Source organism: Lepisosteus platostomus, chromosome 8 (assembly GCF_059453375.1).
Source record: "Lepisosteus platostomus isolate fLepPlt1 chromosome 8, fLepPlt1.hap1, whole genome shotgun sequence".
Taxonomy (NCBI): domain Eukaryota; kingdom Metazoa; phylum Chordata; class Actinopteri; order Semionotiformes; family Lepisosteidae; genus Lepisosteus; species Lepisosteus platostomus.
The window spans coordinates 32,363,398-32,380,197 of record NC_142618.1 but is presented as its reverse complement, the minus strand read 5'-3'; the positions used below and the strand labels follow the sequence as shown (position 1 = coordinate 32,380,197).

Genomic DNA, 16,800 nt, shown 5'->3' with positions numbered 1-16,800 from the left:
ACCAGACGAGGAGTGTCATTATAGATATACTGTTGGCACACTGTAGGTGTGGCATTATTAATGGGACAGAATGGTATTGGTACTATATTTATTCTCACCCTGCTGTGACACTGACTGAAGGGATGCTCCAGCAGCCTGTGGCACAAAGACTCTGCCTCTTGCCGTAGTTCTGTGTCCCCAGTGACATCACAGCTGTGTCCAAGCTCTGCTGCATCACTGCAGCCCTGGGACAGCGAGAAAGAAACATAGAAAATGTAATGAAGCAAGAACTGCATGAATGGGGAATTTTGCCTATTGATTGAAGGGTCTTACAATCCTGAAAGTTTTAGGTCTCCAAGACCACAGTTAGAAAACACAACTAATCCTGACCCAACAAATTCTATATTGGACATGGCATTGATACTGCTAGACCTGGGACATACTGTATCAGAGGAACACCTTATGATTTAGAACTACATCCAGTAGAAAAGTGATATTAGCCATAATAGATTGTGATGGATACATAGCCTTCTGTACATAGAAAAAGAAAACCAATTGTTTAAAATGCAGAAAAAAAGTGAGATATTAAGATCATTTGTAACCAGTCTGTAACCTGCCAAATGAGCCCTTGTTGGTGAAAACAGGAACCAAAGGCACCAAAGAGATATCTCTCCTACTATACAATTGGCAACAGATTGTGTTGCTAGGAAGATCGTAACTGGACAGGTTAGACCCTCTTTAACTCTCCCATAGTGCCAAACCTGACACAGGCCATGCTGTGACTTTACCTCAGTCTGCAGGTCTGGGACACGCCAGGAGTTTCCAAAACTGGCAGCAAACTGAGACATGCTCCCTCCAACAGTTGTGAAGTCATCTTCAAGTACAGTATATGAAGGATTAAACCAAGACATACAGACAGGATGCATGCATATTCTCACACTTATACTGACACACTCACTTCCGTGTGTCTGAAGACTCCATTAGATAATATAGAAACTAAATAATACAGTGTGAGGAAAAGAAAATTATACTGAAAAAGAGCAGATTTCCTAAACCCAGAGGCCTTTCTTAACACACATTAAAAGCAATCTACCCATCCTACTTTATTCCCAAACACAAGTAACCAAAGCCAAGAAGGAGAGAGACTGAGAGAAAAAGGAAGAGGAGGAGAGCCCACACCATCAGGGTTGTTGTTGTACACTCCACACAGCCCCCTGGTGGAGGAGCGGTGCTCTGCTGTGACGGTAAGGTAAACAGTGCTGTCTCCATCCCACTTCACCCGCACACCCAGACCGCTTTCCACAAAGACAAAGTCGCCCAGCCATCGCACACTGACCCCTGCACAATGAGAGAGAGAGAATGAGACCTTCAGCAGGTGAAAACACTATCAAACTCTACACTAGAGCCCAATCTAGAGTCCATCTGTCTGTCTATTGGATCTCAACATACATTATATGATACCAATGCTCACATATCTGTTTGTTCCCCTAATCCCTTCATAGTTTTATGTAGTTTTATTAGTATGCAGACGTACAGTATATATGAAGAGGTATACTGGCACATCAATGCAGAAGTAAGGAGCAATAAGCATTCAGAGCTAGACTGATCCCTTTCACTAGTAATGTGAATCACGTTTGCTCTATATTAGAATGTTACTGTAAAATGTGCATGTGCAAAATATGGGATATGGAAAATAAACAGGTTAATAAAATTAGTTACAATTGAGCAATCACTCATAATTAATATCATGAGTGCTGAAACAGGGGAAGAACAATGTTCAGCATGCATTATATTAATTATTGGTGCACCTGTCTTGATCCTATTCCAAATGAAGCTGAGAATTCCAGACTGAGAAGGAGACCTCACAGTGAAACCATCTCTAGACCACAATGTGAGCAGTAACTTCCTCACTCACAGCAATTCAAGGCTGATTAATGCCAGGTAGTGACAGATACTTCACCATTCTGGAAGAGAGGTTGGCCCTGGGAAAGGGGCATCCCATTGAGTGACAGGTTTTTCTCCTGGGCAGTGAGCAGCTCCAGACCAAACATCATCCTCAAAGCCTGTGAGATACAGGGTAGACTGTGCATATTAACTCGTCGGCACGAGATGCTCTAAGTCAACTAGATTGTGAGCTGTACTGTGCACTAGGAACAGATAAAGGTTTATTTCATGCTGAAAAGTCTTCCATGTGGAGACCACACCTGTAGAAGACTGCACAGCTGAAACATTGTGTCTCTTTCTTTTCAGCTTGGAATAAACCTTTACTTGTTCCTTTGCAGCTCTCTACTTACAGTATACTGTCTACTACACAGTTTAACTAAGGATGGCAGTAACATCAGTTTACTTTTTCTAAATCCCTGAGGTTTCTACTCTAGTTGTCCAGGAGTCAGTACCTTGCTACAGTGGCCCTGGCTCTCACACACAGTGGAGATGTACACAGCCCATGTGCCATCAACTGATGAGGACAGAATATAGGTGCAGCTGCCCTGGAAGTGATAGTGCCGGCGGTCGAAGGTACGGTAATGCGCCCCACCCCAGGTCAGGCAGGTTGAGGAGCCCTGGGGGTCCCGCACACTGCCAAGCACTGCCCTAGGGAGCAGCAAGGGTGACAGAGAGTCTGCAACAACACAGACAGAAATAGAGGTTTTATTAAGAACTTGTTGATGCAGCGCAAGATTGCAGCACTGTAACATCCACAGACACAGCACTGATTCCTACAATATACAGTATTTACATCATCAACAGATAGGCAGTGAACAGGATACAGTGGACTTCAAGAAAGTGTAACAGAGTATGAAGAGTTTTGTTGTCTTAATGAAGGAGTCATAGTCTGAAAAAGGGAGTGTAATAAAATGACTGTAATAAAGAGAAAGAGAGTGAAATAAACTGAGTGTGATGGACTATGTGCAATAAACTGAGAGTAAAATATAATGGAAGAGTGTGTAACAGAGTAAGAGAGACAGACAGAATAGATGGTTAAAGACCAAGAAGAAGAGTAATAGACTTAGAGAGTATGTAATAGATAAAGAGGGAGCACAGGGGACTGGAACAGAGCACATAACACAATAAAAACAGATTTTTTTTTCTCTCATTCAGTCTCTAGATGCATATGTTTCTGAAAACTATAAAAACTTGAAAAAAACTATACTTATAAAATACTGGTCATATATAAATTGATAAGCTTTTTGAAACACCCTTAAAAAATTTACATAACATTTGCTTAGGAAAAGAAATCTTTAAAACCCCTCTGGGGAGTGTAAAAGACTTGTAGAAGAGGGCTTCTCTTGACTGACCAGACAGGAGGTTGTAGGAGCAGGACAGGCAGCTGAGGTCTGAATTGTTTCTCCAGCTGTGGCCCCACAGGCTGGTACAACACTGCTCAAACGGCATCAGGGAGGAATTGTGGACACCTGGAAACTCCTGGCAGCTCCAGGTGGAATAGCACTGGCCCCTCACACCTATGCCTGCAGAAATGCACCCAGAGATTCACAGGCACACAGACAGGGAGAGAGACACACATGAAGTAATACACATACACACACTCATAGATATACAGTACACAGATCTCCAGGTTATAAACCAAATGTTTTGGCTTAAGTCTATTTGAAATGTTGCTCATTTTCAATTTCAAACTGTGGAGAGGAAACAAATAAACAATAGTTGCATAAGCCACAATATGTAACAAAATACAGAGCCAGCAACGTTTTCTTCCAGTATATTGAGAGACAAAAGTACTTGCCCTCCTGTATGAATAGTTCAAAATAATATATATATATACTATACTATAATGTAAGGCTAAACCATGCTTCTGTTTTTATTTAAATTTATAGGGAAATGTTTTTAAAAATGCATTTGACTCTTTATTCCTTTTCGTCTCATAGTGTTGTAGGACTGCATAAATGGTCATGTTTGACCCTAAAACTATTCTAAGTATACTAGCTCAGACAGTCTGCTCTGAGCAAGATTTAAACGAGAAGAAAGAACACAGTGGAAGCACCCCATGCTGTGTTGAAGACAATCAGAATTCGGAGTTGAGGTGTGTTGGAAAAAAGACTGTATTAGCCTCAGCAAAACACCAGCTTCCACAGCTTTAAAGAGGTCACAAATACCAGGGCTCGGGACTTCACTGCACAGCACTGGTAAATGTTAAATGAGTCAGATGGAAGTTTAATGTTTTCCTGAAATGTGCTGAAGAGCAAGGATAACAAGTATTGTAGACTGCAATCTTTACAGTCTAGAGAGCAGAGCAGAGGCTGCTACTGCACTAAATCTGAATGTTTTTATCTGGTACTGTATGCTTTTTAATAAGCAAGAAGGCAAAAAGTACAGTATATTTTCTATAGAATTAGAAAATGACAGTGTCCACAGTTTTTACGTGTGTATGTGAAATATGCTAGGGGTGTATTATGATATAAGTGGTCATAAATGAAACATGTAAGAGACCTGATTTCTACACTTTTATGTAGAATAAAGATGAGATGTACAGCCTTCTCCCCAAATAACACGTGCTACGAAAGAGAGAGGCAATAGTGATGAGAATACAGAGGATAAACAGTAAAACCCTCAGCCCAGCTGCGGTGTGTTGAGGAGGGAAATTTCAGGTCATACCCTGTGTGCACTGTGGTCCCCCCCAGCCCTCACAGCAAGCCCACACTGTCCGGTTCACGAGTCGAGTCTCAATCTGAGCTGGCCTGGGGCACAATATGGCACAAAACACAACATGCAAAATTTTACCTACTGTAGCTTAGCATCTGATATTTTTATATTCTGAAAAGAGTAAACAGGGTTAAGTATGCTCTTATTACAAGTGTTATTGCAATTTTGTCTGTTGCAATAATGTGAAATGTATATACAGTATAATTATTATGTATGAATCTAATAGCACATTCATGCTTCTAACTTGTTATAATTTTGTTTGATTATTTTGTGTGACATTTGCATACTGTATATATACTGTATGTAGATAAATCTGTAATAAAATCGGTGCCTACCTTGTATGGTAAATGCTGTATATGATAAGTGGGTGGGCTTTATTACAGTTAGAGCTCTTAGTTTTGCTGCAGCCTGCTGTACACACCTCATAATACTGATGTACCACCTCACCATTATTGCAGCACAGGTAAATGCTTTCTTGGTCTATAGCTGTCTGAAACTACATCTATCATTGTCACTTTCATTCTGTCTGTTGTTTATTTTGCTTACAGCAAGCTGCCAAGCCATGTAAAAAATATTAATGAGATCCGTGGGTCAAAGTACTAAAAACCAAGAGAGGATCGGGTGAGCTCTTCTCTTTTGTAGTCTTCTAACATTAATGAAGTAAAAACGAAATGAACTAAAACGTTCGCTTCTTGTCTATGTTTTCCCAGACACTATAAAGCTTTTTTGAGCAGGCATAATCACAAAATACTATATGTTAGCCAGGATTCTCTCCTGGTAAGAGGGGAACTTCTGGTCCATGGTCCTCCCTGCTGTATATACTTCCCCTGACACACTTCATCTACTGTATATGCTGTGCAGCTGGGAGTCTTACTTGTACAGGTAGCATGTGGCATTAGGGCCATTCTGTTGGTAATACTGTGCAATGCCTTCATCTCCCCCATGATCTTTTCGCATTCGGTCGATATCCAGCCTCCACCCCTGCAAGTTGTATTGGTACACTCTGGAACAGTCCACCTCCTTTTGGAGACGGGGTGACACAATCTTCTCTTCCCGCTCCTGTATTTTGCTCTCACACCAGTGCCTGAGAGAGGTGAAAGAGACAGAACGAAAGGCAGAGGCAAGGTAAGCGAAAATGGAATGAGAAACAGAGAGAGGAGAAAGTGGAAAGAGGGATGAGACAGAAAAAGGAGAGCAGAAGCAATCAACAAGAGGACAAGAGCAAAATAAAGGATGAAGGGAAGACGGAAGAGAGAGGTTAAAATATAAACAAAAGGTAAGAGGCAAGGATTCAGAGAACAAGGGGAAGCACCCATATGAGACAATATGTGGAGTCAGATTCTGCTTGAAAAATTAATGCACTGAAAAAGGAACTAAAAAGGTCAAAGAGACTGAAGAACTGACAAAACCAGCAAAACCAACCAACAAAAAATTAGGGAGGGATGTAGACCCACCTAACTGAAAAACTGACTGAGAGAATATCTCAAACACTGGCCTTACCTACAATTTTTGCCAGTACCTAGAAGATTGCAAACAGAGACATTGTGGTTGTTGAAGTCTCCATTCTCCAGGAAATAGCCATGGAAATTTGCACCAGGGACCATTAGAAAATTACATGACAGTTTGCTGTCTCCCTGAAGCTAAGGTGATTGATACTGTCCATAGAGCCAAAGGGCAAAAAAGTCAAAGTCAAAGTCAAAGTTTATTTATCAAATGCACAACAATACGGTGTGCAGCAGTAGTTGCTGGCAATGAAATGTCGTAACGCAGCTGTTGTTAATCATGTGTACACAAAACAACATTGGCCTAAACAGAACAATTTTCATCTGTAAAAACTCAAGACAACTTGGCAATGAACTGAAGAACAGGAGAACCAAAAAAGTAGAACAAAACAAAGGACTGTATTGGAAAGTTACTGAGAAAAAGTGTTTTATCCTAAACATGTTGTTTACGGACAGAGTTGTGCTGCAGAAGCAGCTGGATACTTAGAACAAAGTGTGATCACACCCAGCTCATCAAGGGCACGGGATGTTTTAATAAAGTTTATCACTGCTGCTTGAAAAAGGGAGTATGAGAAACTATTTGAATAACTGCTCTTCTTCGCTTAAAGCAAAAACCTATAAGGAATGGAAAATTACTGCTTCACCTCTCCTTGAAGTGTTGCATCAGCTTAAAAAAAATATCAAATAAGGGGCTCTCTCTGCTTGCTTTTGAATCAGCCTTTACTTCTCTGCACAGACCAGTGATGCCTTTTTCCCATATTGCAATATGAATAAAGACCTTACTGAGTGAATGAGAACACCTCTCCTGCCTCTTCTTTGATAAAATTCCACAACAGTTGGAAAAGAGTAAATAAAGTAAATAATAAAAAAGTTATTTCTGTCCTATGACAACTAAAAGAACCGTCAAGGCTGAAGTAAGATATGCAGTACAGAGGACAAAAATGGTAAACCTTTAGACAATGAAAAGGAAATGGCTGAAGAATGAAGTGAACATTTTAGTCAGTTGTTCACTAAAGAAGAACACGACCATATGCCTCAGGCAGCACAAAGATAAAGTTCTTCATTGAATAATGCAGTATTACAGAAGAAAGATAAGTGTTTTGGGTACTAGAAGCACTCAAGATGAAGAAATCCCAGGAACCCTATTACAGTATGTATATTACAGTATATACCAATCATACTCCAGGAAACAAGACATGTCATACATAAGCATTGACACAACTCTTCCAGGAATCACATAAGACGGGGATAGTGTACTGGAGAATTGCTAATTACAGTACTGCCTACCCATAATAAGGGTGTCAAAACTGCACCAGGTAATTATAACTAATAAAACCTGACTTTATTAACTACTTTAACTATGTTAGAGGACCAACTACATTATATACATAAGATTTCAGTCTTGCATAATTTTCTCATTTTTGTACTTTAAACTTTGCAGTAATGGCACTGAAGCAGCAATTAATAATATTATATACTATACACAACCTAATGCACACATTATAAGCAAAAACAGTAAGTAATTTGATCATTAATATGAAGGAAAAAATAGAAAATGAATGATAGTTCCAGGTTTCACAAGCTTTAATCAAGCAAACGTAATTAATGCATAAAAATATAAATGTCCCATTAAAATCAGTTGTCAAAAAAGACATACACCTGTAAGACAATGTACAATATAGGTTTACAGATTGTTTTAACAGCGGTACATGTATTTTTCTAGCAGCTATTTTTCAATTATACTTTCTAAAATGATTTTTCTCTTATACTTTCTAAAATGATTTTTCTCTTTGAACTTTAAATAGCAGATGGTTCTACAAGCAGGGGTTCTGCGTACGTGCACACTACATGGGATGAATGAGAGGGCCTGCTTTATTGCGGTTTTCACACTGAACTACTTAGGCCTCCAAAAACTACAGAGCACACCATCTGAAGAGGTGCAATGACAAATGAATATATTTGGGTTTCTGCATCATATCATCTACAATTGGCATCCAGAGCAAAATATTTCATGTGAAAAAGTCACAAATCCTTCATGAGTATACTCTGACTAGCCTCTTCAGACTCATTTCTGTGGAGGTAAGAGTCACACTTCACATACACCCCAACCTTTGCTGAGATTTCATGCATCTGTTTTCTCAACCGTTTCATCTAGTACACTCTCAAAGGGTAGTTGGGGCATAATCTGGAAAGCAACTGGGACTAGACTGGATACACCCTGGACAGGGTGCCAGTCCATCGCAGGTGACACACATTCACACCAGGGCCAGTTTTTCAAACACGAGGAGAACATACAGTACAAACTCCACACAGTAACACCCTGATGGACTGAACCGCATTTCATCAGCTTTTAATCAGGTTTTAATATTCTGTCCAATGCATTCTCATGTTTACTCTTTTGTAGTAGAGTACACTTGTACAGTATGGCTAGTATGGCTAAGGAGACAGACAAGAGAATACTTTTTCAGACGGACATAAAAAAAGGATTCCTCTATTTATATAATCAAATTTTATACAGGACCTCAGTCTGTTGCGACCACCAGCCATCGGAGATCAACTCACAAAAGAACTAACCTGTACCAGCAGCGGGATAATAATAACAAGCGCTGCCGCACGTGTGAATCCATCAGCACACGCTCTACAGTGCGGCAAGCAGCTCTATTTAAACCACCCTAACCCGCTTCCCGCTGCTCGGTATTGAGTCTTCTTTTTGAGAGTTCTACCTAGCGTTAATTCTGAAGATCGCTTGCTGGTTACTGAACTCCCTTTTGCCTCTCGACCTTGGACCTCGCCTTCTGTTTTGGACTGTTTGCTTCTCTCTGTACTTCCTGGATTTCGATCTACAGTACCTTTCGCCTATCGACTACGATCTCGCCTGAAGTTCCGGATTGTTCGCCTGTCTCAATATCTACTTGCTCCTGCATCGGCACAGGATCTGTATACCTTTTGCATTGAGGATTCCTGACAGTCTCAGTATGGTCCTGGAGTATATTTGGATTCAGCATTTTCAAAACTGTATGCTTATTAAAGAATGCTTTTTATTAATCTGCTTCATGCCAAAACTCTGAGTAAGGATAGTGACGCAGGCTCTGCATGGAGCTGTTTGGTTTTGTTTCAGGAAGACAGGAGCTCACATAATAAAGTTTAAGACAAGTATAACGTGAGGCAAAAGTGTAAATAAGATATTGTTCACATGTTGCATTGGTGAGTCTCATCTCAACTGACCCCTCCTCTCAAAGTAAAGCAGCCGTCATTTTACAAGACCAGCCATATACTGTATGAGTCAATACTGGCAATGGCTTTTTTTGTGTTGGTGCGAAATTATTGTGCTGCAGTTGAAATTTCATCATGACTGCAGCATAGCAAGACAGTGAACATGATAAACCCTCCAAAGCATTTGTTGGGGTGTTACAATACTTTTTACCTTGTTTTTTTTATTTCTTAATTTTGTTGAGCTTTATCCAGATCTGTCACTTTACACCCCTCCACCACCCTACAAGTAGGATGAATAGTTACTCCCAATACATTCATTTGTGCTTTTTAGGTTTTTGAGAATTCAAAGGTTCTTGATTATTAGGTATGTGATGTCACAGTGACAGTAAAAAGATTCTTAGAAACCAAAACTGTACTAACTATGCTGTACTCTAAAAAAGACTGTCCTTTGAATGTGAAATAAAACTGAGGTCCTGACTCTCCTATTCTAATCTTCCATTCCTCTGTTCTCTGCATCTCTCCAAGCCTAACCTTCTCATCCACCACTTACCCTGTCCCAGAGACAAGTCGGAGCCCCAGCAGAGTGAGAAACAATGTCCTCATGGTACTCCTGTAGGGCCAGACTGCTCTGGCGTCCTCCTAGACCTAAAAGTGAGTTGAAGACAGAGACAAATAATCCTGTGAGAGACATCAGTGACTGAAACTATATACAGCACCACTTGTACTTTGCATGGACATATTGGTAAGCAAGTACAGAGAATGTACCAGTAAACAATAACATCAGACAGCTGGGATTCTCAGAGCCATGGTAACAAATGTTGACGGAGCAAATAGAGAACTCTTTTTGGTACCTTTCACACAGAAAATGCTTGATGGTGTTTTTTGTGCTAGAAACAACAAACTCAAACAACAGTTAAGCTGGATTTCAGTGGAAAGAAACATCATCTTGTCTACAATGAGAGGACATACTCTGCTGTCTCAAACAGGCAGATATCCTCCTTATCATTCTGTGAGTATCGAGTTTTCAGATTTTTTACCATTTTCCAAGAAGTGCTGAGTATGTTGTCTGGCTCTTCAAAATTGTCCCTTTCTCTGTCCTGTCCAGGTGGAGAGCAGTTGTATGGTTTCAGTCCCCAAGGGTTTCAGAGGCACTATGTTACCTGTGCCCTATGATTCTGTCCCCCACTTCTGATCTCATAACAAGACATTACAGTATAAGACTTTCTGATAATAGACGAATGGGTAGATTTTCACAAATCTGAAACGTGTTTAACTACTGTAGATATTTTTGTGGAAGCAATCCCTGGAACATGAAGTGTACAATGTAAAATTCAAGCTAAAAGTGACATTCAAACATGATTCTTTTAGCTCAAATTGAGAAAAAATTGAGTGTTTGTAATCATTTTATGCTTAATCTGTTAATGTTGTTCCACTATTAAAAAATGAGACCATCACCAGTACAAAAAAATGTTTTATTGTTGAAAAGACACACTCATTCCACATGATTTTTTTTGTTGAAATTCCCAATTCTCTCTCTGTGTCAAACAGAAATAGAGAGAGAAAACATTTGCTTTCCAGATGCATGAAAATAGAGAGAGGAATCTTTGGGTGAGATATATAAGCTCACTTTATGACCATTGGAAGGATATTTTTCAGTTCAAATTTCTGGATTTGTTTGAGGTGTCACTCATCATTACCATTTTTGATATACTGTAAGAGTAACACATTTTTCAGAGGTTCTGTGTGTCAGCCCTTGTTAGACCAGGTAAGTTTATACTCTAAGTTTACTATATTACATTTTACTTATTTTATTGGACTATGCTGATTTTTTTGTATGACACATTTAATCATACTTGATCCTATCAGGACCATTTAAAAATGTACCATATGTGATACAGATGTATTGTAACAAAATTAGCTTGTGGTTCTGCAGCATATTTAGGGGGCATTGATGGATTATTCAAAAATGTACAAAATATTCAGTAATAGAGAAAATAGTAAAATAAATACAGAGAAGCTTTAAATGTATGTTCAGCTTACTAAAACAGCATTCAAAAAGACATCAAGCTATAAATCCAAACCTATGGGATTTTATGGGCCCTCAAATTGTTTGGCATTCAGCAAGTAAATCCTTCAAAGATTTTTTTTACAATAAAAAGACTGAGATTAAATGTTGGTTCTGAATCCTGAATTCAGAATCTTGGAATACAGTGTTCTCTGTATTTATAGTTCAGGTGGGTAGCTGTGTCAGCATGCGTAGGCTGCAAAGGAACAAGTAATAGGTTTATTCCATGCTGAAAAAAATAGAAAGAAAACACAACGTTTCGGCCGTGGAGCCTTCTTCAGGTGTGAGGTCACACCTCTGTATTTATATACTTTTATCTTTATACATATAATTATAGTCAAGCTGTATGTTTATTTTATTGAAATATATTGTATATATGCACAGTATGTAGTGTATTTCGTGTTGTGTAAAATAAAATTACAAATACAGGTTTGAGAATGAGTGAATGTCTTATCTATTGGCTTTTTTCCAGTTACAAAATAAGGAAAAAAGGTTCAACATGAATGTGTTATTCATATGTATTCATTAATGGCAAGAATGTGATATTGACTATACTTTTAGAATAATTCAGTAAACATTTATTTACACAGCATCCTCAAAAGTAAGCATCTTTCAATGACAGAGTGACACTGCAGGAAAAGATACATACAGTACAGTAGATGCAATTATCAAAGCTTTTACTTGGAAATTGTAATGGGTTTCAGATTCAAATATTATAATTTGGCTGAACTTGTATACTACTTAAAGCAGAATAATATTTAAGATAGTTCTTCAACTCTTTAAATGCTTTCGAGCACTGTGCTTTCACAAAATATGATTTTCCACTCATATCACTTTGGCTGCATCATACTGTACCATTGAAGGTATTGAAGGTAAAAACCATAAGAAAAAGGTCCGGCTAGTTTGTTTATTAGGTTATTCTTCTGATTATACTGCATTTTTTCCACTACAAAAGTCTGGCTGTGATAGACCTATAATAGATTTTAGTCATTCATTTAAGGATCAATTTAAACAAGATTGCAGATTGCATGTACAGTATAATGCAAATATTGAGATGGCAAGCATCTTATATACAGTAGTACATATAAATTGTTTGTCATGTGTGTCAGATGGGCATACAAGAAAGCAGTTAAATTAGTTTATGATGTTATGAAACGTAGCACCATCCTAATAAGTTTTACTAAATATTACTATCCTATAATTACTGTAATACTTCTTCATGTATCTTAATTTAATGATGCCGCACAAATTTAAGGTAGACAGGTAGGACACAGAGTCAATATTGTAAATGTTAAAATACTTTTTAAAAAGATAAATTAATAAAATAATTTTCACTATATATGCAGTGTATCTTTAATTACTAAAAGAAAATTAAGACTAGTACGCAGAGAGCCATAAGACTATTGCAAGTAGAAGTTAAAAGTCTCTATTCTCTTCAACAGAACCAGCATTCAAAGAACAGGAGGCTACTGTAGAAAGTGCTTTCACTGAAAGAGCAACAGAAACTCATTTTTTTACATTCAATAGCTCACACAGTGTGCCACAAAACAAGAAGTGTGAGTTGTAGATGTTTACATAAAAAAACATTGGATAGAAGGTCTAAGATCTTAGAATGTGCAGCAATCTGGGAAGAGTTAACATGTAGTGTTTCCTTCTAGGTTCAAAGGAATAGAATTATGTTAAAGTATGTTTCTGTTTCTCTGTTTTTAACTAGAGTGCTTTATACATCATAGGGTTATTTTTTCTCTTTTACAACATAATCCTCATTTGAAGCAGTGCTGTGTGCTGAATTGAAGGAAAATCTAGTCCTGTACTGGCATGATGACACCATACTTTCTTGTTGGTATGAAATTCAGTAATGAAACAAAACATCATTCAAAGCATCTCTTCTGCTGTCTGAAGAACAGGCAGCCTGCAGACAGTGTTGCAGGTTCTCCTAACATCTCATGTCCAACACATTACCTTTACCGGGCAAAGCTACACCAGCTGGAAAACCTCCTTATCTCAGTTACCACTTTAATATAACAGCCTACAGTATATACAGTAAATTCCTTCTGGTGTTGCAAACATGCCATATATAAAAACACATATTCTCGGGCACAGCACACCCATTCATGTACATTTTTAACCAGATTGTCAGCGCTTCTAGTTACCTGTTTCTCCAATGGTGTCTTTGATAGTCTGTCAATGAGCCTTTTTGATAATCTGATTTCCTCTTCAGTCTCTGCAAGTCAAAGGTTCCCCTGTAGAGCAGTCAACTGTTTCTGTACAGCAGCATCCTGGTCAGAGTTATAAGGGGATGGGAAGACAGGGGAATTCTGCAACATCTGAGACTGTGGCCATTGGCGGAATTGGGATGGGGGACAGCTGCTGAAGCCCTCATTAGCCCTGTCTGCTTGAGAGGCAGCTCTGATGACTGTATTAACCCAGTCCAAACAGTACCACACAGGGGAAAGCACACAGGGAGCTGGCAGTGAGCAGTGCAGGAAAGATACTTCTACTCCTTAATCCCATAAAGAAGGAATTACAGAGGCGTTTATTTAATAAGACACACTGGGATCCCCCATGGAGTAGTTTAAATAAGACACTGTCAAATATTCAGCTCTCTTGACATCTCCATAGCGCCCCCCTGCTGAAGACATGGGCTGCACAGCACAGTTGCCAACAGACCCAGCACTCCCTGCAACATCATTGGACAGGGACATGTTTCGCCTGCTTCTGAGTATCCAACTTCATTTTTCCAACACATTTAATTGGGGCAAAACAGATTCCTATTAACTTTACATATATTCTTATCCCTTTATAAAGCAGATATAAGGAAGGAATTACTGTAGTTTAAGAAAATCATTTAGCATTCAGTCCACAGCAAATAGTGCCGGCCTCATGCTGGGAGGACTTGCTTAGGTGGATAATCCCAGCCAATCCTTAACTCTGTAAACTTGTTCACATGTGATGGGTTTTCCATAGGAAACATTTAAACAATCAAGTCAAAATTTGGCACACACAGGTGAGAGAACCATTAGGGAATTAGAATTTAAAGAAAGCAGATTGTTTACAGTACTGGAATGGGATATGTGAGATATGGAAACACCGGAGAACAGATGGCAACAGATGTTGCTCAAGAGAGAGTAAAAGAAGAGCAACCAGATACTGTATATTCTCGGATATTAATGTCCTACACTGACAAGCTGAAAGAACTGACCCTTTTTAGTCTTAAATGGGGTAGGCAATAAGGGGACCTGATATACATATCTCAAAGGCATTGACAACGTTAGTGCAGATCCATGTTTTCCATCAACGATACAACAGGCTCCTCCAGCATAGTAGTAGCCATGGTAACCAGCTAACCTACCTGTTGCACTGATCCATTTTTCTTTCGAGGACTGAGTCTTACCAGAAACTGTCTTACACATTGAACAGCACACTGTGACTCTGCAAGCCAGAGTAAATCTCCAAGCTACAGTACTTCCTAATAGCTTTAAAGTTGGTTCATCAAGAGGCAAAAACTCATTTGAGTAAACAATTATTACATATATATTAATGCAGAAAGACTGAAGCTAATGCTAACAGGATTCTTTCAAGAAATCACACACCCAACGGAATTTTGTTTTGTGGAAAGAGACTTCAGTTTTTCACGGATGTTGAGCAATTTAAGATAGGTTAGTAGTATTAAGACATACTGTAAATATTAATATGTCTTTATTTTAGATGGCAATCAAATGTCAATACTTTATTGATGAATGGAATGGAAAAAAATCTTAAGCTAATGCTTTAATCAAAAAATGAAAAGTTCAGGTTGTGAAATACAGAACACGGGTTTGTTTCTGAAATGCAGTATTTAGCAAATTGAGTTTTTCTCATTTAAGGAATTGTCCAGATTTTCTATTACTTATCCCTACATATTGCTAAGTGCTTTACTTTTTAGCACTTAACCAGGTTTCAAATAGTATTGCCTTAAGAAATCCGTTCAACATAACAAACGGGTACATAAATCTGCAGATATAATGCAGTGTGTCCAGTACTTTATGTTGTGCAAGAATGTATTTTTACACTGCAGTGGTTTGCCTCTTATGGTGGTGCAGTGGCTAACATTGCTACCTCAAACTGGGTTCACTGGGTTCAATTCCAATCCTAGGGTGCTTTCTGTATTGAATTTACATGTTTTCCGTGAGTTCACATGGGTTTCCTCTGGGTACTCCAGTTTCCTCCCAAAGACCAAAAATATATTGAAGGTTATCTGACTTCTGGATAACTTAGGTGTGTGTGTGCATGAGTCTGTGTCTGTGTGGGCACTCATGTCCTGTCCAAGGATTATGGTGCCTTGCGCCTAGGCTCCGGCTTCTCCGATAGGCTCTTCTACGTGAACCTGAAGAAGTGGTTAGAAGATGGATGGATAGCAATTTCTTGCAGCATGCCTGGAAGGTAGCGAGCATTCTGCAAGAGGAGAGGAGACATGACACCAATCTTGGCTTTAGGAATCATCATATCTTTTTATACTAATGGTGTTATATTTAATGGTACTTAAGAACCAAATTGGCTCGATATAAGAATTAAAAGTTATTGCTACAGTACCTAACTTGCTTATTTTATTTATAGGCGGAAGATGACAAGACATTATTGAAACGCTAAGTACCCTACAAGGCTTGACTTTAACTCTTTGACTCTGTGGTCAAATCCCAGGCTGTTTCTCAAAAAGAGTAAGGGGTGTTACCCCAGCATCCATTGGCCTTTCCTAATCATGGCCTCCTAATAATCCCCATCTATGAATTGGTTTTTCCCCACTGCTAGCTGAGCAGCCATATCACCCTGCAACTCACAACTGGCAGCCCACTGAAGCTAAGCAGGTGTGAGCCTGGTCAGGGAGACCTCCTGGGAAAGACTAAGGTTGCTGCTGGAAGAGGTGTTAGTGGGCCCAGCAGGGGGTGCTCATCCTGCAGTCTATGTGGGTTCTTATGCCCCAGTATAGTGATGGGGACACTATACTGTAAACAGGCGCCGTCCTTCGGATGAGATGTAAAACCGAGGTCCTGACTCTCTGTGGTCATTAAAAATCCCACGGCATCTCTCGAAAAGAGTAGGGGTGTAACCCCGGCATCCTGGCCAAATTTCCCATTGGCCCTTACCAATCATGGCCTCCTAATAATCCCCATCTATGAATTGGCTTCATTACTCTGCTCTCCTCCTCACTAATATCTGATGTGTGGTAAGCGTTCTGGCGCACTATGGCTGCCGTCGCATCATCCAGGTGGATGCTGCACATTGGTGGTGGTGGAGGGGAGTCCAAATTATCCGTAGAGCGTTTTTAGTGGAGCTTCCAAAAAAGCGCTGTATAAGTGTAAGGAATTTGTATTATTCAGCCCAGCTGCACAGTGCCTTACTTCT

The 16,800-nt window shown here is 39.3% G+C and overlaps 1 protein-coding gene across 1 annotated transcript in view; it reads right to left on the bottom strand.

Moving 5' to 3' along the window:
• The window catches only part of sspo (SCO-spondin), a 130,347-nt gene extending 116,642 nt beyond the window's left edge, over nt 1–13,705 (bottom strand). Inside the window, exons 1-10 of the mRNA XM_088644421.1 lie at nt 13,572–13,705; nt 9,904–9,998; nt 5,513–5,722; nt 4,591–4,673; nt 3,276–3,446; nt 2,376–2,599; nt 1,940–2,042; nt 1,159–1,317; nt 768–853; nt 99–224 (exon numbers count right to left, since the gene is read on the bottom strand). Coding sequence (XP_088500547.1) covers nt 99–224; nt 768–853; nt 1,159–1,317; nt 1,940–2,042; nt 2,376–2,599; nt 3,276–3,446; nt 4,591–4,673; nt 5,513–5,722; nt 9,904–9,956 — 1,215 coding nt within the window. The 5' untranslated portion in view covers nt 9,957–9,998; nt 13,572–13,705. The remainder of the gene's footprint in view (nt 1–98; nt 225–767; nt 854–1,158; nt 1,318–1,939; nt 2,043–2,375; nt 2,600–3,275; nt 3,447–4,590; nt 4,674–5,512; nt 5,723–9,903; nt 9,999–13,571) is intronic.
• Between the last annotated feature and the right edge of the window lie 3,095 nt (nt 13,706–16,800).